The sequence below is a fragment of the Colias eurytheme genome, chromosome 24 (assembly GCF_061535395.1).
Source record: "Colias eurytheme isolate Ceu_HAF_F1 chromosome 24, ilColEury1 Martin Lab GWU primary, whole genome shotgun sequence".
Lineage (NCBI taxonomy): Eukaryota > Metazoa > Arthropoda > Insecta > Lepidoptera > Pieridae > Colias > Colias eurytheme.
The window spans coordinates 2,726,540-2,753,872 of record NC_143003.1 but is presented as its reverse complement, the minus strand read 5'-3'; the positions used below and the strand labels follow the sequence as shown (position 1 = coordinate 2,753,872).

The 27,333-nt window shown below is 35.3% G+C and overlaps 1 protein-coding gene across 1 annotated transcript in view; it reads right to left on the bottom strand.

Annotated features, from left to right (window-relative positions):
- RhoGAPp190 (Rho GTPase-activating protein 190) overlaps nt 1–27,333 on the bottom strand; it is a 40,318-nt gene that overhangs the window by 10,280 nt on the left and 2,705 nt on the right. The window contains exons 4-27 of the mRNA XM_090115702.1: nt 19,550–19,694; nt 19,056–19,261; nt 18,444–18,686; nt 17,899–17,999; nt 17,512–17,727; nt 17,169–17,331; nt 16,297–16,406; nt 15,561–15,747; nt 14,899–15,014; nt 12,913–13,062; nt 12,424–12,526; nt 12,032–12,170; nt 11,496–11,602; nt 11,287–11,381; nt 10,881–11,036; nt 5,394–5,538; nt 5,035–5,141; nt 3,985–4,175; nt 3,415–3,571; nt 2,914–3,032; nt 2,512–2,589; nt 1,650–1,694; nt 946–1,055; nt 306–398 (exon numbers count right to left, since the gene is read on the bottom strand). Coding sequence (XP_089971828.1) covers nt 306–398; nt 946–1,055; nt 1,650–1,694; nt 2,512–2,589; nt 2,914–3,032; nt 3,415–3,571; nt 3,985–4,175; nt 5,035–5,141; nt 5,394–5,538; nt 10,881–11,036; nt 11,287–11,381; nt 11,496–11,602; nt 12,032–12,170; nt 12,424–12,526; nt 12,913–13,062; nt 14,899–15,014; nt 15,561–15,747; nt 16,297–16,406; nt 17,169–17,331; nt 17,512–17,727; nt 17,899–17,999; nt 18,444–18,686; nt 19,056–19,261; nt 19,550–19,694 — 3,282 coding nt within the window. The remainder of the gene's footprint in view (nt 1–305; nt 399–945; nt 1,056–1,649; nt 1,695–2,511; nt 2,590–2,913; nt 3,033–3,414; nt 3,572–3,984; nt 4,176–5,034; nt 5,142–5,393; nt 5,539–10,880; nt 11,037–11,286; nt 11,382–11,495; nt 11,603–12,031; nt 12,171–12,423; nt 12,527–12,912; nt 13,063–14,898; nt 15,015–15,560; nt 15,748–16,296; nt 16,407–17,168; nt 17,332–17,511; nt 17,728–17,898; nt 18,000–18,443; nt 18,687–19,055; nt 19,262–19,549; nt 19,695–27,333) is intronic.

Sequence of the window (27,333 nt, the reverse complement as noted above, 5' to 3'; positions counted from 1 at the left end):
AATTTATACATTTTCTTATGTACGGATTAAATGTAACCAATTATATTTGTTTAATTATTTTTATTTTATTCATTTACATAAGTACATAGATTTCCCGAATGAATTATCTTCCTGTGATATTACATCCATGTGGTCGCGAATGAAATGTTAAACCAGTATTAATGAATGCATAAAATGATTTTACGTATGAATTGAAAAAACCCCGGTTGCAATGACACAAACACCTATAATTTTAGTTGCGATTAAATGTTCTCTACACCATGATATTATTATTTACAAGAAAATATATTTATTTTAATAATTACCTTTCTATCTCTAGAATGCGCTGGACCGATGGTGATATGTTGCAGCGCATCGCTTACCATCGTGTAGTTGTTCATGTCTAGTTTACCAGGTTGCTGGAAAAATGACGTTATTTCTTATGTTATAAGGTTCATTTTAAATCTCATAGCGTTGAAGTGAAATCTTCGAAATTGAATAGCAAATTAGGTCTAACAAATACGGCACGTTTGTAAAAAAATCTGATAATATTTATTGCCATAAAGTTGAGCCGTAAATAAAAAAAAAATTAATGACACATTTCTTCATCCTTCGATTTATAACATTAAAATGCTTTTTCAAGAAAGATTTGTCTTCGCAAATCCGCTTCCGTTTTTATACAATAATATTTTTCTACCTAATCTTGCTTAAAGTGAGCGAATTATATAAAACTAGCTGTTCCGCGCAGTTTCACCCACGTGGCTCCACTCCTGTTGGTCGTAGCGTGATGATTTATACCCTATAACCTTCCTCGATAAATGAGCTATCTAACACCGAAAGAATTTTTCAAATCGGACCAGTAGTTCCCGAGATTAGCGCGTTCAAACAAACAAACAAACAAACTCTTCAGCTTTATAATATTAAGTATGGATGAAATGAAAACTTATTCCTCATGTAATATATTACCTTCAAAGTCTGCGAATGTCTCGGCCGATGCGGAGGTGGGTGTGGCCGAGCGCGGCCCGTTGTGAACGCACGCGGACCATAACCTGCTGGTTGCCAGAGACCACCGCCATCTGTGTTTAGTACTTATTTATAGTAAAAAAGTTACTTGTAATGAGACAATATTATAATTAAAGACGAAATAAAGTAGTATACACAACTACCTTAAAACTTATATTGCAAAAGTGATTGAGTGTACAGTAAGTATTACGACAAACTTGAAGTGACTATTCGTTCGAACTGCAGGTTTACATTCATGTGCAAAAATTATATAAACGCATTATGTGTATGTAACTTAACAAAAGCTTTTCAACACGTTTTATATACTACAAATTTGAAAATACATAACTATGGTTGAACTTATAACAAATAGTTACATAATAAATTAAATAATATATTACAAAACTGCAAATCAATTTTTATATAAATAAGATTGTAAGAGGCATGCTTTAAAAAATCAATTTAAATAACAAGTGTCAAGATCCGAAGAAAATTGTTCAGAAAAATATGTAATTTAATACTCTAAGTATAAAAAATATTATCTAATCTATTCTACTTATGTAATCATGCACAAATCACTAGTACAAAACGGACGAAACAACCATCTACGCAAAAATGAACCTTCCCGCTATAAAAAATACGGTATGCAATTGCGACCATGCAATCACCTGACTCGTGCGTGCTGAGTGAGTCCTCCGAACAGTTGAGGTCCGCTGCGTTATAACAATATCATTTTTTTAACATTAATTCAACAAAACACTTTTATAATACGTATAATAAATGATAGATACGCATTTATTGCACGCACAAAAACGTGTGTATCTAATCTATGGATAATGTTGTCGGTTACGGAGTTATACCTGTATCTAGATTCAAGTTTTATATTTCTTACTGTTTTACTGTTTGATAAACCAAACTAAAAAATATATCCTTAATTAATATATCCTTAATTCCACAGGGTGTCACACTGTTGGTATACTAGGCTTACGCTCACTCACGCTAACTTCGGCAATTTCACGCTCACTCACGCTAACACACGCTCACTCGGTTAACTCACGCTCGCTCACACTAACTCACGCTCACTCACGCTAACTCACGCTAACTCAGGCTCACTCACGCTAACTCACGCTCACTCACGCTAACTCAGACTCACTCAGGCTAACTCATGCTCACTCACGCTAACTCACGCTCACTCACGCTAACTCACGCTAACTCACGCTCACTCACGCTAACTCACGCTCACTCACGCTACCTAACTACTATGCTAATAAAATATCCGATAATTTGTTATAGCGACGATAAACAATTACAAATCAAATATTGCACCTATATTCTGCTATTTCTTTTCATAATTATAATGGCGCTCTTGTAATGTAAATTTTAAATAAAAACCTAACCAATCTATTACCAAAGACAGAACAAAACTTTCCATTTAGTATACTGCGCAATAAAGTATCTCCTTAATCGTAAAATACTATCCATACAAAACTCATCTTTATTACTTTATTATAAGGTATATATTCAACTCACGCGACAAATCCGCGTGCATCCTGTGGTCGGGTGGCGCGGGCTCTGGAGGGGTGCTCGGAGGCGGGTATACGCTGAAACCTGACGAAATTCATTAGTATTATTATTTAAAATAAAATGATATTTTTAGAAAAATCAATTACGAGACAGATTTGTATATGCACATTTCTTGCTAGATATGAAAAAAAACACATTGATTCATACGATTTACAGTCGTCATTTGTAAATAGTGCGCAATAAAAATTAAAAGTAATTAATTTTCAATAAATCAACAGTGACTTTATTTGAAGGTATTATTTAGACTTATTAAAGTAGAAATTCTAGTAATAATTATATAGGCTATTAAGATATTACATGGATAGTAAAAGAAAATAATAAAAAGGTATGTGATACCTATTTTCTTACCTTTAAGAAAACTTCTATTCTTCGAATTATTTAGAGTATCGCTGTATTCTGACTCCATGTCAGCGCGTGAGTCGGGTCCGATGAGCAAATCCAATGAATTCGTCAGTTTGTGCTCCATTCTGTAAAAATAAAATATTTTGAATGTTTTGAACAGGTTTTCTTGGTCCTTTTATAAATCGGCTGTTTTCGCTGCTTTGAAGTGTTCTTATCGCTAAGCTGTATTTGATATATCTATACTAATATTATAAATCTGAAGAGTTTGTTTGTTTGTTTGAACACGCTAATCTAAGGAACTACTGGTCCGATTTGAAAAATTCTTTCGTTTTTAGATGGCTATCTAAAAACGATTCATATATAAGCAATAGTTACGGAATAATCGCCTGTGCACACTTAACGATTACACCATGTATGTATCTATTGGGGGCAGGTTGCGGGTTGCGCGCTCCACGCGGAACGCGCGTTCGATCTGTGGGGGGCAGGTTGCGGTGACGTCACACTCACGTGTCCAGGCGGTAGGGGTGCGGCGCGGGGCGGGCCGCGGCCACGTCGGGCAGGTTGTGGTTGTGCCGCGCGCCGCCCGACCGCTCCATGCGGAACGCGCGTTCGATCTCGCCCTTACGCTCCCACACCTCCTTGAAGAACGGCGTGTAGAACGCCGCTGGACACGAGAAAAAAAAGATTTTTGATCATGCACAAAAAATAGAATTTATAGAGCTGATCGTTCATATTTCACATCAAATACTAACATTTTTGATGGAAATATGATAAAACCCCGCTAAAAAGATTACTATGAAATAGATGACTGAAAAATAAAACGTTACGTTTTCTTCGCAGTTCAAGCAAATAAATGTCAATCAAACCCTAGATTACAAGTAAACCTTTTCGAATATTTTGATTTATTCTTTTACACGCTCATTTTAAAAATACACCATTAAACTTGAAAATATATAAGGAAAGTTTCAAATATTATATCAAGATTGTGTCACAAGAAACATGTTTTCTTTTTAATCGCCACTTATTATCGTTTAAAAAGAAGAAAAAATGCCAATAAAACATGGCAACCCGACTCACCCTTAGTCTCCGCGGTGTTACTATACGTATACGTTGTGAAGTGAGCTGCGAGTCGATCGGCAGTCGCATTTCCATCCGTAATGAGGGCGTGGCCGAGGTCTGTACCGAAGAACGTGTTTGCTGCTGACCCACCACCATCTGTGACTGCCACCATTTGAATTGGCAAGTTCGGTATGTTCATGGAGAATGCACTGGAAACGTGAAGTTAGCAACGGTTAGTATAATGTTCAGAATACACTAAAACCATAATCTTCTAGTAGTACGAGATCCCACACGTATCCATTAGTGCGTTCATAGTTTTTTTGCTAAAACCAAAATGTTATGTACATATATTTATAATTAGGACAATATATATTATCTAGGTTGCCAGTCAAAATTTATAAAGATTGAGACTGCAAGTTATATAAAGATTCTAAAAAATCACGGTTGCCGTTTTTCATCTGCCCGCAACCTCTTCGTAGCCTGGTGCGTTTGCCAGGCTACTTTTAAATAATTATATAATCCAAAAACAACAACAAAATTAATATTTCCTATTCACTCTTAGCTCATAAAAATATTTCACGCACTTCTCAATATCTTCGGAAAATGTATTTAACATGATTCAATTGCGTTTAAACACCAAGGAAACTGTAACACAACTAACTACCTACACATAAAATAATTCTCCAACTCATTTGTATACATATTTACGAATGATTTCATTGAAACGCGTAATCTAACCATCATAACATTGCTAGACAATGATTAAATAATAACAGTTTACAAACAATCAAACACAAACATGACGTGACATAGAATGTTTACTACCTGACTAAATAAAAGTATTTCAGTATATCTAATTAATAATACAAGTAACATACAGTACATAATTTAATATTTTATAATTTTTTTGAGAGACACAAAAATGTACAAGCGATTATAAACGTTATATAAAAAGAAAAACCTACAATATAGAAACAAGATAGTTTACTTTTAACAATAATTATGTTTGTTGCAACAAAACCAAGCCGTGCTTCAATTAAACCAATAGTAAATATGTATTGCACTTACTTCAAAGTAGCCAAGCTGGCTATCCTCTTAGCGGAATAGATGAGAATAAACCCGTGTATCAACTCTTCTCTAAACTGACTGGCGCCGTGGAAGCTTGATATTATAACCTGTAAGAGAAACCATATTGTTACATTATCCATATAGAATGTTCTAGATTCAATGAGTGAAAATCTACATTTTTGAAAGCCTTGCTGGTTTTCTTTTTAATTTTTTTTTATCGAGAAAATTAGTTTGATCAGCATTTATATATGTCCATTAACTTAAATATAATTGAAAATTATCAATATTTAATCAATATATAACATTTTACAATTTTTTTAACATTTACTTTTTCTTGCAAGTTTTACTACCCCACTCACCTCAACTTTCCGCTTAGAATCGCCCAGAAAAGTCTCGATCACAATCGACCTATCGCCCGTGAGGAAACAAGCTCGATGCAATAGTAGGGGACTGAGCACGCGGTCCGGCGAGTACGGGTCGTCGCAGAACATGCACACCATTATCCTGCAATTAGGGAAAATGTTAAAAAAGTTGTAATTAGAGGATTTTTTTTAATATTTCGTAATAACCATGCTGACGTTTATGAACACTTAAGACGTACTAGTAGAAGAATGTGTATTTTGAATGCTAGTGCGTTATTTCAATTCAATCAATGAACTAGATACAAAATGAATTTAATTTTAAAGTAATCGCTATTCAAGTTTTAACATATATATAAGGTATTCAACCAGTCGATGCCTGTATGTCTGTTGATGCGTACATGCGTACATGCGTACATATTCGCATCGATGCACGTGCGCGTGACTGCAAGCCTGCATACGTGTCTATACGTGCGTGGATACGCATATTTCCGCCTATGTATGTGTGTGTACGTGTAATACATGTATGTTAGAGCGTTTAATTTAACGATAAAATTATATTTTAAAAGTAAATCAATTGATGAACTTAATTAATTATTTTAATAATAATCAAATGGATAAAAGTATTAATAATCATTTAATTATCAAATAATAATAATATTACATGTCATATTCAAAATAACGATCAAAACAACACAATAACACCTGCACTGACTCACACAGTCACCCCACTCGAATAGTTGTTTTGAACGTCCTATAAAATTGTAGTATATGAGTGAGGGTAGATAAAAATAATGTCACCGATCGTGTGTCAGTTAACTCAGTTTGTTGTGTCAAATAAAAGTGATTGCATCATCCTTGTGTTTTAATATAAATTAAGCCTCAAATACCATAATTGGCGACGAGGAAATAGTAATTCACACGTGAAAAAGTACAAAGAATACAGTGAAATATGTCTTTTGTTGGAAATGCATCATTTGGCAGCAATCTCACGTTCGACCACCGCGCGCAAGAATGGAGTATATTCATTAGTCGTTTTAAGCAGTATTGCACGGCTAACAGCATTGATGAAAATACAGACAAAGCCGGGGAGAAGCGCCGCGCGTTGTTGTTGACAGCGTTGGTAGAAGACACTTATCGCGTCGCTAAAGATTTAGTATTTCCTTCGGATTTAGAAAACATCGAGTACGCTACACTCGTACAGAAGTTAAACGATCATTTTATCTCGAAGAGAAGTACTTTTGCTGAAAGATATTTGTTTTATAAGGCTGAACAAAGACCGGGGGAAGATTTAACTGAATGGGCGGCGCGAGTACGACATTTAGCGCAACATTGTGGCTTCAAGGGCGAATTGGACACAGCACTACGTGATAGATTCGTATTGGGTCTAGTAAATGCCAAAGAAAAAGAAAAGTTATTCGCTGAGAATATCGATAATTTGTCTTTCAACAAGGCGTTGGAGATGGCATTAAGCGTGCAGTGTGCCCGCTTGGCATTGCAAAGTGCTGATTCGGCATCATCGGCGAGTTTGCAGCCGGGAGTTGAACGAGGTCCGGTTGGTGTGTTCGCCGTCCGTCCCGGCGCCCCCGGGAGGGCGGCCCGGGGCCCCAGCTTCAGTGAGAAAGTGTTATGTGTAGTGTGCGGTGGTAAAGGCCATTCAAAAGAGCAGTGTCGTTTTAAAAGTTATAGTTGTAATAAGTGCGGTAAACAAGGGCATTTACAACGAGTTTGTAACGTTAATGTTAAGCGTAATAATTATGTAGAATTGCACGGCGAGGACTCTGAAGTTGGTGAGTTATTTAATATTAAATGTTTAAATGGAGAACCTATGCGTCTTTCGGTGTTGTTGGATTCGTTAAAGTTTATTTGTGAAATCGACAGCGGTAGTGCAGTATCCGTTTTGCCAAATCTTATTTATGAAAAATATTTTAAACGTAAACTGTTGTTACAACCGAGTAGTGAGGTGTTTAATTGTTATAACGGGACTAGAATTAACCCATTGGGTTATATTTGTATGAACGTTACCTATGATAATATCGTTAAACCGATTAATTTTTTTATTGTAAACACACACAAAAACCAACCGATACTTTTAGGCCGTGATTTTATTTCTATTTTTAGTTTGGAGTTTAGTTCGTGTAACTACAACAGTTTAGAATCAAACGGACTTGCAGATAAGATTTTAAATAAATATTCTGTACTTTTTAGTGATACCTTAGGTACGTTTAATAAATATAAAGTGACTTTAAAAATCAAACCAGGGAGTCAATTGAAATTTTTTAAACCTAGACCGGTGCCGATTCCATTGAAAGCTAAAGTGGAGGCGGAATTAAATCGTTTACTTGATTTAGGTATTTTGGAAAAGGTTGATTACTCTGATTTTGCAACACCTATCGTTCCCGTTTTAAAACCCGACGGTAATATAAGAATTTGTGGGGATTTTTCAGTAACTTTAAACAAAGTGTTGTACATCGATAATTATCCTCTGCCTAGGATCGAAGATATTTTTTCTAAATTACACGGAGGGTTAGAATTTTCAAAGCTAGATCTTTCTAGGGCTTACAATCAATTATTACTAGATAATTCCAAAGAATTGACATGTATCAATACTCATTTAGGTCTCTTTCGATACAATAGACTGGTTTTTGGTTTATCGAATGCTCCGTGCATTTTTCAGCGTACTATGGATCAGTTATTGGTGGGTATTGAGGGAGTTTGCGTCTTTTTGGATGATATTTTGATAACGGGTCCTACAAAAGCATTGCATTTGCAGAGATTGCAATTGGTTTTGAGTAGATTGCAAGATGCGGGTTTACGTGTAAAACGAGAGAAATGTAAATTATTTCAGACGTCTATCGAATATCTCGGTTTCGTCATAGATAAAAACGGTCTACATAAATCAAAACAAAAAGTTGAAGCTATTTTAAACGCAAGTTGCCCAAAGAACGTTAGTGAGTTGAAATCTTTTCTAGGTATGGTAAATTATTATAGATGTTTCATACCAAACACGTCGAGTGTTTTGGATCCGTTACATTTGTTATTAAAAAAAGATACAAAATGGTTTTGGGGCCGTGAACAGAATGAGGCGTTTTGTAGAATTAAACAAGAATTATCATCAGATCGGGTGCTGGCCCACTTCGACCCCGAGCTGTGTACGATAGTGACGGCGGACGCGGGGCCGGCGGGGCTGGGCGCCGTGCTGGCACAGCGGCAGCCGGACGGTGCTGAGCGGGTCGTGGCGTATGCGTCGCGGTCGTTGTCGCCCGCGGAGCGTAATTATGCGCAGATTCAGAAAGAGGCATCTGCTATAGTTTTTGCAATAAAAAAATTCCATCATTATTTGTACGGTCGTACTGTTCCTTTCACCTTACGAACTGATCATAAGCCTTTGTTGTCGATATTTGCATCAAAAAAGGGTATTCCCGAACTCGCTGCGAACCGTTTGCAGCGATATGCGTTGTTTTTATCGGCATACAATTTTAATATCGAATATATTAATAGCAATAACAATGTTGCAGATTTTTTGTCTCGATCGGTTCTAGAAATTCCGTCTGAATCTGAATGTGATTTAAATACAACCGACTCGTGTTCATACGTTAATTTTATTGCGAATTTGTTTTTAAAACCTATATCTTTTAACGAAATTAAGAGCGCTACTGAAAATGATAATATTTTCCTTAAAATTATAAATTTCATTAAGCACGGTTGGCCTAAAAAGCTAGAGGACGTAGATTTAAAACCCTATTTTATGTGTAGAAATGAACTTTCATATGAAGACGGTTGCATTATGCGCGGCCATAAGATTGTAATTCCTACCATTTTACGTGAACGTTTATTGAATGAATTGCATAGTTCTCATTTTGGAATCGTTAAAACTAAGAATGAAGCGCGCACTCGTATGTGGTGGCCTAACATCGATAAGCATATTGAGCAGAAAATTGGTTCATGTAGTATTTGCAATGTTTTTCGTAGCAGCCCCCCGCGCGCGCCCCTCGCTCATTGGTCCTACCCCGAGCGTCCTTGGGAGCGCATTCATTTAGATATGTTTTCATTGAACAATAAAAATTTTTTAGTAGCAGTTGATGCATATTCTAAATGGGTAGAATGTTTTATTATGTCAACGACAGATAGTGAAGCGGTGGTATTGAGAGTCAGTGAAATGTTTAGTAGATTTGGATTAGTTAAAGTTATAGTGACGGATAATGGAACAAATTTTTGTTCAGCTTATTTTGAAAATTTTTGTCAACGCAATGGAGTAAAACATGTAACTATTGCACCGTACCACCCAGCGTCTAACGGTCAGGCCGAAAACACTGTGAAAACATTTAAACGCAGCATTCAGGTGATTTTAAACGAAGGCAGCTCCAAAATGTTAGTTGATAAATTATACGAATATTTATTTAATTATAGAAATTCGGCTCACTGCACTACCGGTGTCTCTCCCGCAGAGTTGATGTTTGGCCGTAAATTACGTTGCCGTTTAGATTTACTTTGTGAACGTAGTACGGTGGCTGGTGGCACTTCACCAACCTCAGAGTCTTTGTCAAGTATCATTAAGGATAATGTTCATGCTAAACAGATTTCACAAAGTAATGCCTATGGGGGTCATCGTAAAATTATATTTAAAACCGGAGATGAAGTTTTGTTTAAACACTTTTATAAAAATGGAACTAAACATACATATAAATTTGGTATAATTAAAAAAAACATTGGCTCAAGAATGTATTTGGTTTATGTACCAGAACAAAATGTCTATGTTCGCAAACATATAGATCAAATTTTGATTTATAAGGGTTCTAAAAAATACAATGAACATGTTACTGATGATGTGAGTTGTTTCGGAGACTACTCTTCTAATGAGGTGACTGAATCTTCAGTTCCTGTGGAGCATGATACGGAACAAGATCCACCGCAATTGCAGGGGGTTCCTCAGGATTCAAACGTCTTGTCATCGCCAGCTCCTCAACAAGAGCAGGTAGAGGAGGAGAGTGAATCGGTACCAGTTGGCTCAGATTCTGAAGGAAGCTCTGTCACTACTGGCGTGAGTTCTCCTTCCGCCCCTATAGACCCTCGGAGTGACGATCAGTTGACACCTCGTAGATATCCTTTGCGTATACGTAAAAAACGTAAATTTCTGTAATACCTAGTTATTAAGTTGTAAATAAAGGTGGAGGGATTGTAGTATATGAGTGAGGGTAGATAAAAATAATGTCACCGATCGTGTGTCAGTTAACTCAGTTTGTTGTGTCAAATAAAAGTGATTGCATCATCCTTGTGTTTTAATATAAATTAAGCCTCAAATACCATAAAAATATAACGGTCGTCTGCAGTTGCGAGTCATTCTTGTACCGACTTTGGTCGAGTGAAGATGTCTAAGAAATATTATATCAGTATTTAATTACGTAATACAATCACGCTCCAACATGTATGCATGTGTACTTGCGTATATCTATGTGTGTGATACGTGTATGTACACACTATACGCACCGTATGTCCGCGTCGTAGCACACAATCAAGTCACGATACAGGTGCGCGTAGCTCGCCTTGTCACGATTCGCGCGAACTAGTTCTTGTACAGCATCTGCTGTTAACGCTTCTGTGCCGAGCTCGCCGACTGATGCTTCCATGTATGAACAGTGCAAGCTGTGGGTTGAAATACGATGTTAATGCTAGCTACATTTTAATAAATTCTAAACCTCCAAATTTTAGCAGTGCAAGCTGCTGACATAACAGATGATATGTCAACCGTGCAAGTTGCTTGCACTCTTATTAAAGATACACTTGCATTATTTTACATAATAAATAATAAAGGTCAATAAATGAAATTATTAAATTATCGTTGGTAATCAGATAATAATAATTATAAAATACATTGAATACAATTTAAACTTACTTATCGGCAAGATTCTGACCCTCCTCCTGCAAGCGAGCCACTTCTTTCTTATCCATGCCATCGTCTTGAACGAATATAACCACTAGTGGTAAGCCCTGCATATGATAAAAATAAATATTTGCATTATTATTAGACACATAATTATTTAAATTGCAATAAAACGAAACATTCAATTCTAAGCTAAAAGGAACAGAAAAAGAATTAAGTACCTGAAAGGGTAATTTATCTTCTTGTTCTAAACTGGACAGGAGTGTCTTTTCAGCACAATTTCTTATAAATTCGAATGATTCTTGATCTTGATATACACAGAAATAACCTGCAAGAAATAATTCATTGTTTCAAAATCTTCTATTTGTTTCGTGTCTAAACTTGCAAACAAAATATTGGCCATTAATTTTTTTATACTTTATAATTATTTCTTATATTTCAAAATATAAATGGTTATGAATGTACATAATAAAGAAACGTTTGATGCACAATAATCGCCCCTATAACAGTTTCTTACCAATGAACCATTAGGTACAAATCCCTTAACACGTCAGTGTGCCGCCGTCGCTTATTTGCCAAGCAATAATCACCCCTATAGCACTTCCCCATCCACGTACCATTAGGTGCATAATCCCTTAACACGTCAGTGTGCCGCCGCTGGTCGAGTCGCCACACCACGCCAAATATTGATAAACATATTGTGTCAAAATATTTGCTGAGCAATAATCGCCTCTACTACACTTGGCCATGCACTAACCATTAGGTGCATAATCCCTTAACACGTCAGTATGACGCCGCTGATCCAAACGCCACGCTACGCCGTTGACGCTCACACGTTTGTCACCGTCACACCCGGCTATGAGACGCTTGCCGAACTCCGATGCTATTTCATCCACCTGTTTACATTATAATAATTTTAGTACAGTAAATTGAATCACTTGTAAAATCGACAATTCAAGTTCATATCAATTTATTGAATTATCCATTATAATGGAAGATTAAAATAATATTACCATAAAAATTTATTAAAAAAATGTATGTAAATGTTTTTGTGCATAATTTGTTTTAATGTCACTATGCAATAAAAAATTTGCAAATAAATAAAATAAATTAAGAACATATTTATTATAATAATTCCTCATAACTCACCCCTAATATGATGACGTTAATCTGATTGGAGTCCGTAGTGAGAGCCCAAGGCGCGGCCGGCGGGCCCGCTTGGCACTGCGACTCGCCCGTTGACGTCAACGATCTGTTTGTGAAATAATATAAGTAATTATAATAGCAATCAACGTAATATAGACTGATTTAAGATTAAAGTTTTATTTGTAAACTAGCTTTCCGCCTGCGGCTTCGCCCGCTTTGTTTAAAACCTACTAAATTATATACTAAAACCTTCCAATTGAATCACTCTATCTATAAAAAAATTCACACCCAGGCGCATCGGATTGTTGCTAATTAACCAGATTTGACATCACTTGCCTCTTTTTCGCTCATTATATTATATATCCATCTCTCTTCGTCTGTGTCTTGGACGACACACGATAAGTCGTGTGTGCGTTAGTGCGCCGTTTTTTAAGATTTCATGTTTTGTTTGTAACCTATGTACGTCTTTTTGTTTGTCTGTCTGTCACTCACCCCACTCTAGTATTGAGCACGACGGGCAGCGTGGCGTCCAGGCAGTTTGCCCCCGCGGGGCAGTGCTCCCGCATGGGGCAGTGCACGAACCCAAGGTGTTGGAACAGCATCAGCTTCCTGTCCTGCTCCATGCGATCCAGCATTTTGTATCTGTGGACGAATAAAATAGTTTTGATGGAAGAAATTCGAATATATTATGTTCTAAGTAATAATAATAATTCTAATGTTCTAAGTATCGTATAATCCAAGAGCCCACGACGGCCAGACTTTCCTTTCTTTCGGAAAGTTGAAAGTTTCTCTGTATATGTCTCCTATACAGATAAGAACGACTATGGTCCGGGAGCCAGCAGCAGATTTTATGACCAAGTTCTTCTCAAGCGGTAATTAGTAAAATGCATCAAAGTATAGTATTATGAAGCCTCGTGAACGTCAGCTGGAGCTCGGTTGGGGCGAAGAGCGGTTGTAGCCTCCCGTATCAGCTGACGGTTTTTCCACCAAGATACAGCCAGCTGACATATATACTTATCCACAGTTACATATAAGCTATCATCAGTAAATTTTTGTTTGAGAGGAAATAACGGAAAATAAATTTTTCTTTAAATTTAACTTTCATGTTCGAGACACCAGCTGACGTATAATACACCATGTTGTAACCAGCTGACTATTTTTTTTCGTTGAGATATTGGGTTAGCTACAATTTGACAAATTTTTAGCTGAGAGGAAATGAATGAATGAATGTATTTTTTTTTCCTATGTGCGTGGGAGGCTACAACCGCTCACCCCCCCAACCGAGCGCCAGCTGACGTTCACGAGGCTTTATAATACTATACTCTCATGCGTCTGACGAATTATCTCTTGAGAGGAAATAGTTAACCAAATTTGCACCTGGCTCCCCCTAACCACTAGCGACTATCAAGTTTGGGTTGTGGTTACTTTGGCAGGAAACAGGTAGTAAAGGTGTATAAAATAGTACCTAACTTTCATTATAGTTTAAAAGCTAAATTTTATATATGTTACTTGGGGACCTATAAAAAGATGGTACCTAAGGAGCCAGACAGTTTTCATGGTTCTTACATCTTGCCAGACACATTTAAAAATAACTATTATATCATCAAATTCACATAACTACCTAAAAGTGTAACAAATATGAAATAACCCACTAAAAACATTAGTTAACTATAATTATTAAAAAAATAATAGTATAATATATAAGTAATAAAGTTATTACTTATCTTTTACGGGGACTTATGTTGATGGAATTCCACGTATCTCGATGACTTTTTAGTTATTGTGTCATCAAGATTTATTTATTACGTGAAATTCCATCAACATAAGTCTCCGTAAAAGATTACTTAACTTTATTACTTATATTATACTATTATTTTTTAATAATTTATTATAGTAAACTAATGTTTTTAGTGGGTTATTTCATATTTGGTACACTTTTAGGTAGTTATGTGAATTTGATGATATGATAGTTATTTTTAAATGTGTCTGGCAAGATGTAAGAACCATGATAACTGTCCGGCTCCTTAGGTACCATCTTTTTATAGGTCCCCAAGTAACATATATAAAATTTAGCTTTTACACTATAATGAAAGTTAGGTACTATTTTATACACCTTTACTACCTGTTTCCTGCCAAAGTAACCACAACCCAAACTTGATAGTCGCTGGTCGTTCTTATCTGTATAGGAGACATATACAGAGAAACTTTCAACTTTCCGAAAGAAAGGAAAGTCTGGCCGTCGTGGGCTCTTGATCTAGTATGTTATGCTAAAAGAACGAAAAAATAGCACAACATACACGAAATTTGTGTTACTTAAATAAAAACGATGAATTGTAACGTCACAGAAATCCCAAAAAACAATTTGACATCAGAAAAGCACAACATGTGCACAACTATAAATATTTAAAGCTAAGAAATAATTAATCTTGTCGTATAATAAAATGCTTCAACACATTTATTTAAAATTAAAATATGTACCGGAAGTCATCTTGCAGTACATCAGTGATTTCCTTAATGTCCTCTTGTGTGATGGTCCCGGTTGGTGATATTCTCTTAAAGTGATAGAACAAGTCTGCGTGCTCCAGTAATAGCTCCTAAAATAAAAATATTTAATATAGTTTTACTGCGTATAAATAACGAGTACATTATAAAAAACTTGTACTTAAAAAAATATATAAATTTTGGCGAAAAATTCAATTTGATGACACTTTTAATATTACAGGTTATGATACCTGAGAAATTTTAGATCAATATCGTGGGTAACTATTTAAAATAATTGGTATAGATATACATTAAAAGAACAAATGTGGAAATCAAAAGCCATACGAACTGTGCCATGATAATAGAAAATTTCGGAAAAGGTTGCTGATCCCAGGATAAAAACAACGCGCTTATATTTTCACTTTGTACAAATTAAATACTTTTCATACATTAACGGTCTTACTAATAAAATGTTACCCATTCGCTATGCAATGGATTTGTTATTGCAATAACCTGTCTTGTTTTTATGATTGACGTTTCATGTGAGCAAGAGCAGGACACAGCTATGGTAGAAAATGGTTGAAATTTATCCATTGTTTAACTTTTTATTATTAAGGCCGTAATCTGAATTTTATACGAATACAAACACACAAACCCACCTGAAAATTATGCTTAGCCCGTCTCTGTATCTCCCTCTGATGTTCATCATACACCCTCTGCTGTTGTTCCTCTGACAGGGCCTCATAACACTCCCGACCCATCAACAAAACGCGCACCTCCGACAGTTGCTTACCCGGCGTCACGTAACCGGTTTCTTCTAGAAGCCGCTTGAATTGTTGGCACCATCTAGTGTGAGAGGAATAGTCAGTAATTTGATAAAATTTATTTTCTAAGGGCCAATATTTCAATGCTTGGATTAAAACTTATCCGTCCAATAAAGTATTACACGATAATATTAAAATGTCACGTAAACTGTCAAATACGGACAATTAGAATACGTTTTTAAAATGGTAGTTTTATACATTATTCGACGAATAAGTTTTATCCAAGCATTGAAAAATCGGCCCTAAGTGCAGTAAATTTGAATAAGTGATTATAGTTAAGATCTATGTGATTTCTAAATGTAAATGGTGACCTAAAATGATAACTATTGTTGATAGGAAATTAAGAAGAATTCGTCTTTATAAATTCTGAATAAAAATTACATTCATTCATGATTAAATAAAAAGGTGATAGTAAAAATCGTATAAAAGTATGTTAAAACACAGATGGTAAAAGAATTGACCAAAACATATTAAAAAGTTGTCTCTAGCAAATAAAGCTTGAAAAACGAATATTGGCATTTGTTATTAAAAATAATTATCATATTGTAATAAAAAAATAAATAAAACTTGCTCCAAATTCCTTTGTTTCTCTTGCGCTTCATGCAAGTACGCTTTGAAGACGGACGCAGCTTCGTTCGTATCCAAGATCTCGTAAGGGATTTTTTGTGATTGTCCCAATGTCTGTAACAAGTATTAAAAATAAGTTTAATCACATTAAAAGTACAGATACGTTGATAATAAAATAATCTAACCTAAACCTAAGTTCAGGTTTTGTTGTATAATCTATTAATTGAATAGATTACGAAAATTTTTAAACAACGAATTACTATGTGAAATCACGGTGCGTGCTGTAGCGTATCTGGCGTACTATAGCGCCCCATATTATTACCTACAAACCTATGCGCTCCTGGTACCTCGCCTGCTCGTAACGTGCCAAATACGTACAAAAAAAAGAAGTGGGGCTGGATTTTTGGTCTTTTTTACACACTTACCATAATATTTTTTTTTTAACGTGATAACGTTTTTAAAATCGTTTTAATCGGGTGACATGTTCAGAAACTTGTGTCACACCAAAACCTCACGAGCGCGATCGCATGTATAACAAGAGAGAGACGGACCGATCTCCCGTCTCATCTCGAGCGCTGCCACAAATAAGACGTTATCACCTCGATCGTAAACCTACTTTACAAACAACCAATTTTTTTCCTGTCAAAGTTATTTTTGAAGTGAAAACTTCTTTAGCGGCGTTGAGCACTTTTTCTGTAATGGGTATAAAATCTTAAACTCGCGTCAGGACACGTGACCTGATCGAAAAAGCGTAAGACGGATACCATTCCAAAATATCAAACATGCTCAACGTTAATAATCAAGTTTTCACTTCTGCCGGACTCCCGGAGTGCAACCCGTCTTTGTTTTTCATAATTTTACAGTTTACACACGTACCTGGTACCTAGCCCGTTCCCCCACTCTTAACGTGGTGTCAGCGGGCAGCGGGCTGTCCGCGTCGGAGGCGGAGGGCGAGGCGGAGTCGTGGCGGAGCCCCTCGCTGAAGTACACCGTGAAGTCGCGGTGCGTGCGTATCTGACGTACTATGGCGCCCCATTCGCTGTGGGATATTATTTATTTCAGTAAAAAATATATTTTTGTACCTTATTCATTCAGATGGATATTCGTACTTAAGTAATGTTACAATATTTTCAAGTGTGACAAAAGTTTTGCAGTTATTATAATACATAATTATATTTCAATATATCTGTTAATGATTTTTGACTACTTTAAAACTCACTTCTCTTGCAAATCCTCAGTAGATAGCTGCATTCTCGATAAAACTTGCGGCAGTTTCGCCAATTGCTTGCGAAGCTTTTTAGCCGATCGCTCCTCTTTCAAACGGCGTATATGTCGACGGAAGACAACCTGAGTGCCATCATTGCCAAATTGCTGTACGAATTTGGTCCATTCGGGATAATGGCATAATCGCTTACTCGCAGCTGACCACATTTCCCTAAAAATATAAAAAATAATAATAAAATACCTTTAAAAATATCGAGTAAATAATTTAAAATAATTTAACATTCTTCATTTTTCAATAAAACATATATCTTTGTAACAGGACGCATATAAATTGTTTAAATCAAATTATGTTGATGTTTGTTACTTAATTTTTATTACTCACTTATGATCCTGCACATGTATTCTGATAAGTTGCGTGAAAGCTTCAGTCACGAAGTCTAGATGTTCTCGTCTTATCCTCAAGGCTTCGGCATAATTTGCAACCTAAAACAATAAAAAAATGTTAAGAGCGTTTTTTGTAAACGGTCTGTGCGTTATTACGGTATAGACTAGCGCTTTATATGCCTGTGTAAAGACGACACACACGCATTTTTTAACGAAAGACCCATTTTGATCTTTTGGATACTTAAATATACAGTTACATAGGCAATATACAGTTTTTGACGTGACAACGTCTTATAATTCGATAGCGCCGGCTGCACACACGAAAAAACATGACTCATGCGGCGTTACTTCGCTCTGAGGCGTTTCATGTAAGGCTTGAAGTGCAAGCGAGAGCGCGGAACGAGTGACAAAGAAGCACAATCGGACGTTGTCACGTTCAACTATCGTCAGTAAACCGACTTTACAGACAACCAATTTTTTTCCTTATATAAAGTTCTAACCACATGAGATTTATTTTTTTAAATAGGACCAGAACAAATTTACCTTAATTCTGGCCTTCGTCTTGTCGATCATCTGTGCAAGCAGGAAGAACGCCTGGTCCACGTTCACGTTATCATGACTGGATGTTTCCACGATCGGTATAGAGCCCTTGAACTCCTTGCGTTGCACTAAACGCTCCGCCTCGCGAACCCCTTGTTCACAGGCCTCGTCGTTTTTAGATGTTACGAGAACTACAGGCTTCTTGAGCTTGATTATGTTCTGCAGGATGGCCGCTGTTATTTCGTTCTGGAAAAGATTATGTCAAATAAATTGAAATACTTATTTAATATGAAACTATGATTTCCAGTCTACTGATAGCGAAAATCGATATTTAGATTGTTTTACAACACTAAAAAATCGATTGGTGGACAATGACAAATGAAAGAATGAATTTTTCGCTGATAAATTGGCACAACTGGTGACTATTAAAAATAACAATAAGCAGATTATTTACCGATAATATTATCGTAGAAGATAGTTCCGAATAAACGACAAAACACATCAATATAACGTTATTTATTTTCCCTACGAAGAAGAATATATAAAAGAATATATACACAATATATATATGTAATATAATACAAGTCGTTGCCAATAATCTTCTAGATATCTTACCTGTTTCTCCCAAGTTCTCCCGGGCACGAGGCTCACATCGTACACACAGAGGAACCCGTCCACAGACAGTTTTCCATCAGGCATATACTTCTGCTCATACTCCTTCTCAATGCCGAGCTGATTCTTGCACACGTACATGAGTTTCTCGGCGGACTGCAGTTTGGTGGCCACGCACCGTTTCACGTACGCCTCCGTCTTACCCACCGCTGCAAAAAAAGTGTAGAGTTGCAGTTGCAAAATGTATTCGTTCATCACATATAGATGTGGTTCTCTGTATCATACGCACAAAAAAACTGTGTGCAAACTGTAAGGCATACATTTGTAATTTGTAATGTAGCCTAATAAAAATTTCTTCAAGAAAGTATACTTAACAAAAACTAAAGTTAAATCTTATGTTTCTCTGTTTATGTAAACATCCAGAAAATATAATTATATCCCTCAATATGTCTTTACCTCAGTTAACAGTATCAAATCAAAATATAGATCAACTTTACCTTTAAAAGGCTGGAAGCACGCATCATCCACAAACTCCGTCTGTTCGAGCACCTCGAACCTGAATTCCTGTTCATCGTTCTCTTTTTGAACCCCGCCCCAGTACAAAAAGTGGTCATTGTTCACCACTCGACCGCTGAAGTCCGACTGAAATGAATAGTCTGATAGTAGCGATGTTATTTGGTGAACGTGTATAATGAAAGCGATTCGTTATGGCTGGTTCACACTTTGATTAGTGCGAGTACAGGTGATGAGTGCAGGTGTTTAGTAACTACGTGTGGACAGCGACTGTTTAGTGCAAGTGTTTAGTAGGCTGTGTAGTAAAGTGAATAGAAGCGTGTTCTATTTTTTTGCGAGTGGACTGCGAGTAGCCACGTCCCGCGCGCCCTCCCTTCCCCCTCACTCGCAGTGTGCCTGCCTAAACACGTCTGGACAGGAGTGTTTAGTGTTTAGTGTTTAGCGTAGTGTGTAGCGTCGCGAATTGCACCATTGACCTGCCCTCGCACTAATCACCTGCACTCGCAGTTGAATTGGACACTACTCGCACTACACACCTGCACTCGCACTAATCACCTGCACTCGCACTAATCAAAGTGTGAACCAGCCATTATTGAAAGTAGGTAAATCGAGTGTGGGCTCGATCATACGTGTCATCAAAATCTGGCTGGGTAGACGAATTAAGTGATAACAGCGCTGTTACTAAAGCTTCTAAAATAATTTATTTTTAGAGTATTCACACATTTTATGTAAATGTGTTAAATTGAAGAGGATCATAAATATAAACATGTACCTATTATTTTAAGAGAAAGTATTCATAACGCCTTGTCTGTAACATATCCTCTGGGATGTAAAACAGTCAGAATTACAGCTATATTTTAAGTTGTAGTATACTGAAACTTATAAGAGTAAAAGTTGTTCGTTTCTAGTTACTGTCAATATATTATGTTCATTATGCAGAACTTCTGAACATTAATATTTGCGTGCTCTTCCATTCTGATACCGAAAACGATAACATTGTGAATTAATATCATATATCAAATTAAATGAAAGATCTTTTGAAAACATGAATTAAAGCAAAGCCGGATTACGCTTGAATCGATTGATTCGCTTCGTCTACAACCTATTGTTGAACGTATAATAAGTTACATTGTTAGCTTTGTACAGTTCTTAAGTTACGGCTTATTATGTAACAAATCTTATACAATTTTCTTTATGTGGAAGATAAATTACGACTTTTTTTAAGGTTTAGTAAATAATTATCTTTTCTAATCGGATAATCTGCTTACAGAAATAATTGTTTAAAAGTTGGTCATTATTTTCAACATTCATGTATTTTAAATGGACATAACGAATCGTATAAATGTTAGATGTAGTTACGTCGAGAATAAGAGCCTTGTATTCCAAGCATGTACGTGAGGAAAAATAGCTATCGCTGACCTTTCAAGTTTTCATACAGATATACGGCATTTTAGAGAGGGTCACAAATATACGGACTACTTTACATGAATTGTGAATGTGTACCACGCGTGAAATAGTAATTTATTTCTATTTATATAATAAAAAACATTGGGTCGTCTTAAGGGCTTGGTCTAGTAGTGCAAACAAATGCATCCTGTCATCCTATATGTAAATAATACAAATGTACTAAGGGAAAGTTGCTCCACTTAATTTTTAAAAATTAAATCATTCGTATAATTTAATATTCGTAATAAGTACCAAAAATGACAATTTGAAACAATCTTCGTGAAAATTACACCGGGTGATTTTTTTTTTATCAGTACACAAAATTTGCGAATACTTTCTATTGATATCTTCAACTTCATGTTTATATAACTGATCAACTTTTACAAAGAAATTTGGACGAAATATAAAAAAAATAAGCTTTCCATACAAAATGCATCATCATCATCAGCCCATATATGTTCCCACTGCTGGGACACGGGCCTCCTATGAGGGTACAGGGCCATAATCCACCACGCTGGCCAAGGGCGGGTTGGCGGATGACACATATCGTCGAACTTTTGATTCTTCGACATGTCGGTTTCCTCACGATGTTTTCCTTCACCGTTCGAGCAGTGGTGATGTTACAACATACGCAAATAAATTGAAAAATCAATTTATTTCCTGCGCGCTCGCCCGGTCTCGAACCCCGGACTTATCGATTCGAAGTCCGAGGTCTCACCACTGAGCCACCACTGCTCATACAAAATGCATAACTCTATACATTTTTTTCGACCTAAGTTTCTTAGTGAAAGTTGTTCAGTTTAACTAATAAAACGGATAAACAAATTTTGTATATAATAAAAAAAATGTAATGTTTGTGTTAAAAAATTATAAAATAGAAAAATACGCAAATGAAAACAAAAGATATTTATTTCTGACTAGCTTCCGCCCGCGACTCCGTCCGCGCGGATGTCAGTCTTCGCGTCTTCTACAGATTTATTATATTATGTATAATATATAGATTTATATTGATAAACCTAATAAATCTTTTGCTAGCATTCTGATGCTTTATCGGTTGCACTGGATTTATCTCTTTTTTTTCAATCGCTTGAATGATATAGGATGGGTCCTTGATGGGCATCGAATGCTGAAGTCTCGAATCAATCAATTCTGACAGTAGGCAATTCATGTAAAATCTTGATAATGGTCCATCATTTTATTTTGCCTAAAGGTTACATACTTTTTTATATATTATATTTTTAACGAATGATTCACTCCAGTCCAAACAGCAAATAAGCAGACTTCTGCTTCTGCAATAGTAGGGGAGGCCAAGAGGGGGATTTTGGGATTTACTCGAGCGCGTCAGATTACTATAAGGGACGGTACCTTAGCTATTCATTAGTACCTCTAGTCAATATGAGCAGTTATGGTTGGTGGGTGCGCTCAGGGGCCCCGCTGGAAAATTTGAATAATCCATAATTCCCTAAGGTTGAGCTCGAATCGTCAGATTAGCGAAATGGGGACTTCTTATATTGTAATTAACCCCCCCATATATTAATCTGACGCGCTCGAATAATATTACTTTAATTTTTTACCCTTTCTTCATAGCGATTAAATCGCCACTTAAATCGTCAGATTAACGTATACTTTTTTTCAGTGACGTCCTGGAGCATGCAAAATATCAATATCTAACGCGCTTGAGTATTTCCAAGCCAATTTTTTTCTTTTTTAAATTAAAAAAAAATCAAAAACCCTTCCCCACCGCTAAAAGTGAAAACATTATAGGACCTTTTTTTCTCGCTATGGTCTAATCTACCAATTCTAATAGGTTCCCGTGACGCTCGAGTAAATCCACATTTAGCATCCTGGGCTCCCCTACTACAAAGTTTAGTTGTCCCTGAATTTGGAAAAAATAGTCATGATTCTTATCTATGACAAAAGTGTTATTTTTTGCATTGTATTTCAAATATTAATTTTTTTTTAACCGCATCTTCCGCATTCATGTCTTTTGCCGGAATTAGATATTTAACTTCTACTAGTCCCATTTTCCCTTTTTGATATGGGAGTGTATAAAGTAAATTTTTTAGATATTTCTCGTTATACTTTTAAAAAGTTATTATTGTCATTTTGCTCATTAGGTAAAGTAATTTCGATATCAGTTTTAAGTTTTTTGATACCTGCAATAATAACGTCATAATCGCCTGCACATACTTATCGATTACGCCCTGTATACAATCCACCATCCACATTCATAATGTTTTCCTGTCCTCCTCTCCTTTACGCTGTTCACCGATACATTTTAAATGAGTAAATCTGCTACCACTGAAGGATGTTTCATTGCAATCAGCAAATTTTCACCACTGTTGTCGATTATTTGTTTTTCATTTTTAATCAGCAATTGGGAATCATCAGTTTTGTTTTTTGCAGATTGGTGATGTACCATAACAATACGTCGAAAAGGGAAAGCATCAACGAATTATCGTTTTCGTCCTCTTTTTTTATTCTTCGCGTCTCTGTTACTTCTGTTTGTTTAGTTCTCAACACCCACTGAATTTTCTATGTTATTGTGATCTTCCATTACATCTGAGTTTTGATGATGTGATGATAATCCATTCGTTTTAATATTGGTACTAAGAGTTGGTAGACTAAACTAGAAATGGCGGACTAAATTTGTCAGCGCGTCTGTAAGATCAGAATATAAAACCAACATCCTGTATTAAGTTACAAAATTAATAATCAAACAACATGCCGCTACGTTGAAAATGACTAGAAGAAAAAATTAAAACACCTCGGATCAATTTTGGAGTAAACAAATCATTTTCCCCGTATGGGGATTTCCCCGGATGAACTTGGGAAGTTCAAGTTCTCAATACAAGTTTATATTATATTTCGTATTTCTCAAACGAAAAATAAACATTTTTGGAACTTCAAAAAAATTATATTATAAGAAAATTTATGAGCTTACTTTAGTTTTAAAGAAATATACATCCCTTTACTGACACCCCGTAAAATAAAGAAATTGTTGCCAATCACCTTTGCAATCTTTTTGGTTTCATTAACTTTATGTTCGAAGATAATTTTTTTTCTAGTGTAGTTACACGCGTATTTTTTTCGTTTATTTTCCATATCGAAATCAAATGTTTAAAAATACGAATATTTGCACAAAACTAAGATAAAAATAATCAATTAACAAAAATATTAAATTTAATGAAGTAGAGCAACTTTCACTTCGGTATGAAGGAAAATCGAGCGTAGAGCACACGTCAGAACGCTCCGGCACAAGGAGCGCGACTAAAGAAATTCGCTAGGATTTTTCCTAATTATTTTAAATATTTTTTTAATATTTAAAGAATTATCAAAATTCAAAAAAAAATTTTTTTAAAGGATTAATACTCATTGGTCTTCAACCAACTCGAATAAATTTATGGAAAAAATAACTTTAAGCAGTATTTATCAATAGATTTTGTAAGGCAAAAATTGGGAAATTTAATGAATTTATAACGTTCTAATTAAGAAAATCATAAGTTTTTCGGCAAATGTATTCAGCAGTTTTTAATAACGACTATATAAGGATAATAATGCGCTGATCAGATTGTGTAAATTGTAATCGGTTGCAACGTAGTGAGTGCACAAACTTAGCTCGAAATGTCTTTGGGGGAAAGAGACTTATCTTGAAGGCCTGATTAAGGTAACATAAAGTAACTTTATAAATGTGAAAAAATTCACGCGCATTGCGTATAAAACACTAATTGATAAGCAAGAAAAAAAAATTCAGTTTATCATTTCATTAGCCGGGAAAAAATTGTCAAATAACTTGTTGAAAACGCAATTTTGCTAGACTGCAGCCTTAACGTTATATTGTTTTTATTGTATTATGCATAAAATATAACAAGTTCGCGATGTTTGCAAGAGAACGTATGTGAGTCGTGAGAGTCATCACAGAGAGAGTCGAATTCTGACCACAATTCCTATCCTAATTCGTAAAAAATCATATTCAGTTGCGAATTTTATTCCACGATTCTCTGCCACCTATATTCTCAAACAGGAAGCCCGAACACGGATGCTGCACGACCTCCCTTCCGTAGCAGAACACTGCGAAAATACCCTACATTTTCAAAAGATAAATCATACCTTAATATTTCGTTTACGTAATTGTTTTGTATATTACGTTATCATTTATTCATATAAAACAATGAACTTTCCTACGCGCCGTTGAATTTTATTTCGGGTTAACTGTATTGCATAATTCGAAGACAATGGTTATTCTCTTCGTTATAGTTGCGAAATATCATCTAAGCTATTGTAACTGTTCTAGTATTATTATTAAAACATTATTTACAATGAGTACATCTAATACATATAGCTTTTCTTTTTTTGTTTATATACATATTAATAGAAATATATGCAGCTATAGTATATGTATATATAACTAGCGGTACGCCCCGGCTTCGCCCGTGATACATATTTACGTTTTCTCCAGATAAGAACCATCCTCGTACTTCTAGGAATATAATAAAAAAAGAATTATCGAAATCGGCCCACCCGTTCACGCGTGATGCCGTGACCATGGAAATTGGGTTTCATTTTTATACATATATATAATCGATAGGCAAAAAATGAGAAAATTTTCTTTGAAGTTTATAAACAAGAGACGTCGTAACAAGGTCTGGTCTTCAATATATTATTTAACAAGTAGGAACTATAACAGTCAATGCTCTAGTAAGAATACTAACACCATAATTAAGCTCAACAAGTTAAACGTCGTTTAAACATCATTAGCTTGTTAACTGGACTCGCTTGTATACGGTATATTTTTAATGTTGAAATAAGCCCGGAATAGCTACGTTATTTATATGAAGGCAATTCCTAAATTGTGTATTATTCTTACAGGAATCATAAAAAAATATTATGCTTATCCTTAATATTTATGTTATACATAAGTGTCTGCGTAAAATCTATAACATTAAATCAATGTTCGATTCATTTTTCATTTTCAGCAAAGGTATACAGAATAACTTTAAAATTTTCTTCTGGATATTTAAAAATTTGTAATACACAAACACTTAATATAATGAAGTAGGTATATAGAGCAAAAAATGCGACAAACTGGATTATGTATTTGTATATTATATGTCCGTAATTTAGAAATGTAAGAATATTGACCGAAATAAAAATTACGCTACAGCATTTAAAAATTATTAGAAAGATACATTTTCCCCTTGTTAAATAGGCTATTTATTAAAAGAAACCTTTTTTGGAGCACTGTAACTACAATTTTAAAAGCGTACACGGCTCGTACCCTCTACGGCCCGGCATGGTAATGGGTATTAGTTACAGGCCCTTGGTCATTTTTCCACTAGACCAGCCTTACAGCGGTCACGGCACAATGAGTGCAAGGTTACACTTGGTAATATAGCTCTATAATTCGAGGATGTAAAATGTGTGTGAAAATTATATGGATAAAATAGATTCATCGTATTTTTATCGTAGGTTTGGGATTGGAGAAAAACACTGTGCTATGTCGTAATAAAAACGTGTATGACGATATATAGGGCATATTTTTGGCTATATGTACCTAGTTATATCAATTCTTTTAATGAAAAATGTCAAGTAGGCTTATTTTCGATGGTTTGATAAGGCTTTGAACTTCTAAGATTACGTATTCTATTACGATAAATTTTAAACTCATAATGTATTAATCAATTGATAATTTTAAAACCTTCTCTTCGCGTATTTTAAAAAGAACCTACTAATAAGGAGTCATCTACTTAAATAATATTTAAGTACAAGATCAAATATATATATGTATATTCATTATCCAATTTCAATTAATCCGTTACACATGATTACACTGGCTTGATCAAAGCCAACGGTACATACAATTAAAATTATTAATTCAATATTCAATGAAGTTTATAGATGCTCGCCAAATTCCAGACGAAATTTTGAGAACTAAATTTTTATTAAATGAAAATACTCTTTGTGTTGAATTTCTAATTTTCGTTTTTACGTGAATAAATAAAATTTATAGGAACATTTAAAACAATTTATTCATTAAGTATATTTTTAACACGAGGTAAAGAGTGCGTCTTTACAGTGAGCATGACGCGGACGGGGAGACATTTATGTCTCCCATGACCATCAAGTTTTATTACTGAACCAATAAATTAATAAAAATTCTAATTCATATAATAGATTTGATATTGTGTGTAATAAATTGATTTTGGTGTATTAGAACATGTAAATATCTCTATAATCATAAGTAACTCTATCAAATATACTGGTGGGAAGCTATTTTATTACAATAACTAGATGTGCTCTGCGGTTTTACCCGCAGTGCGTC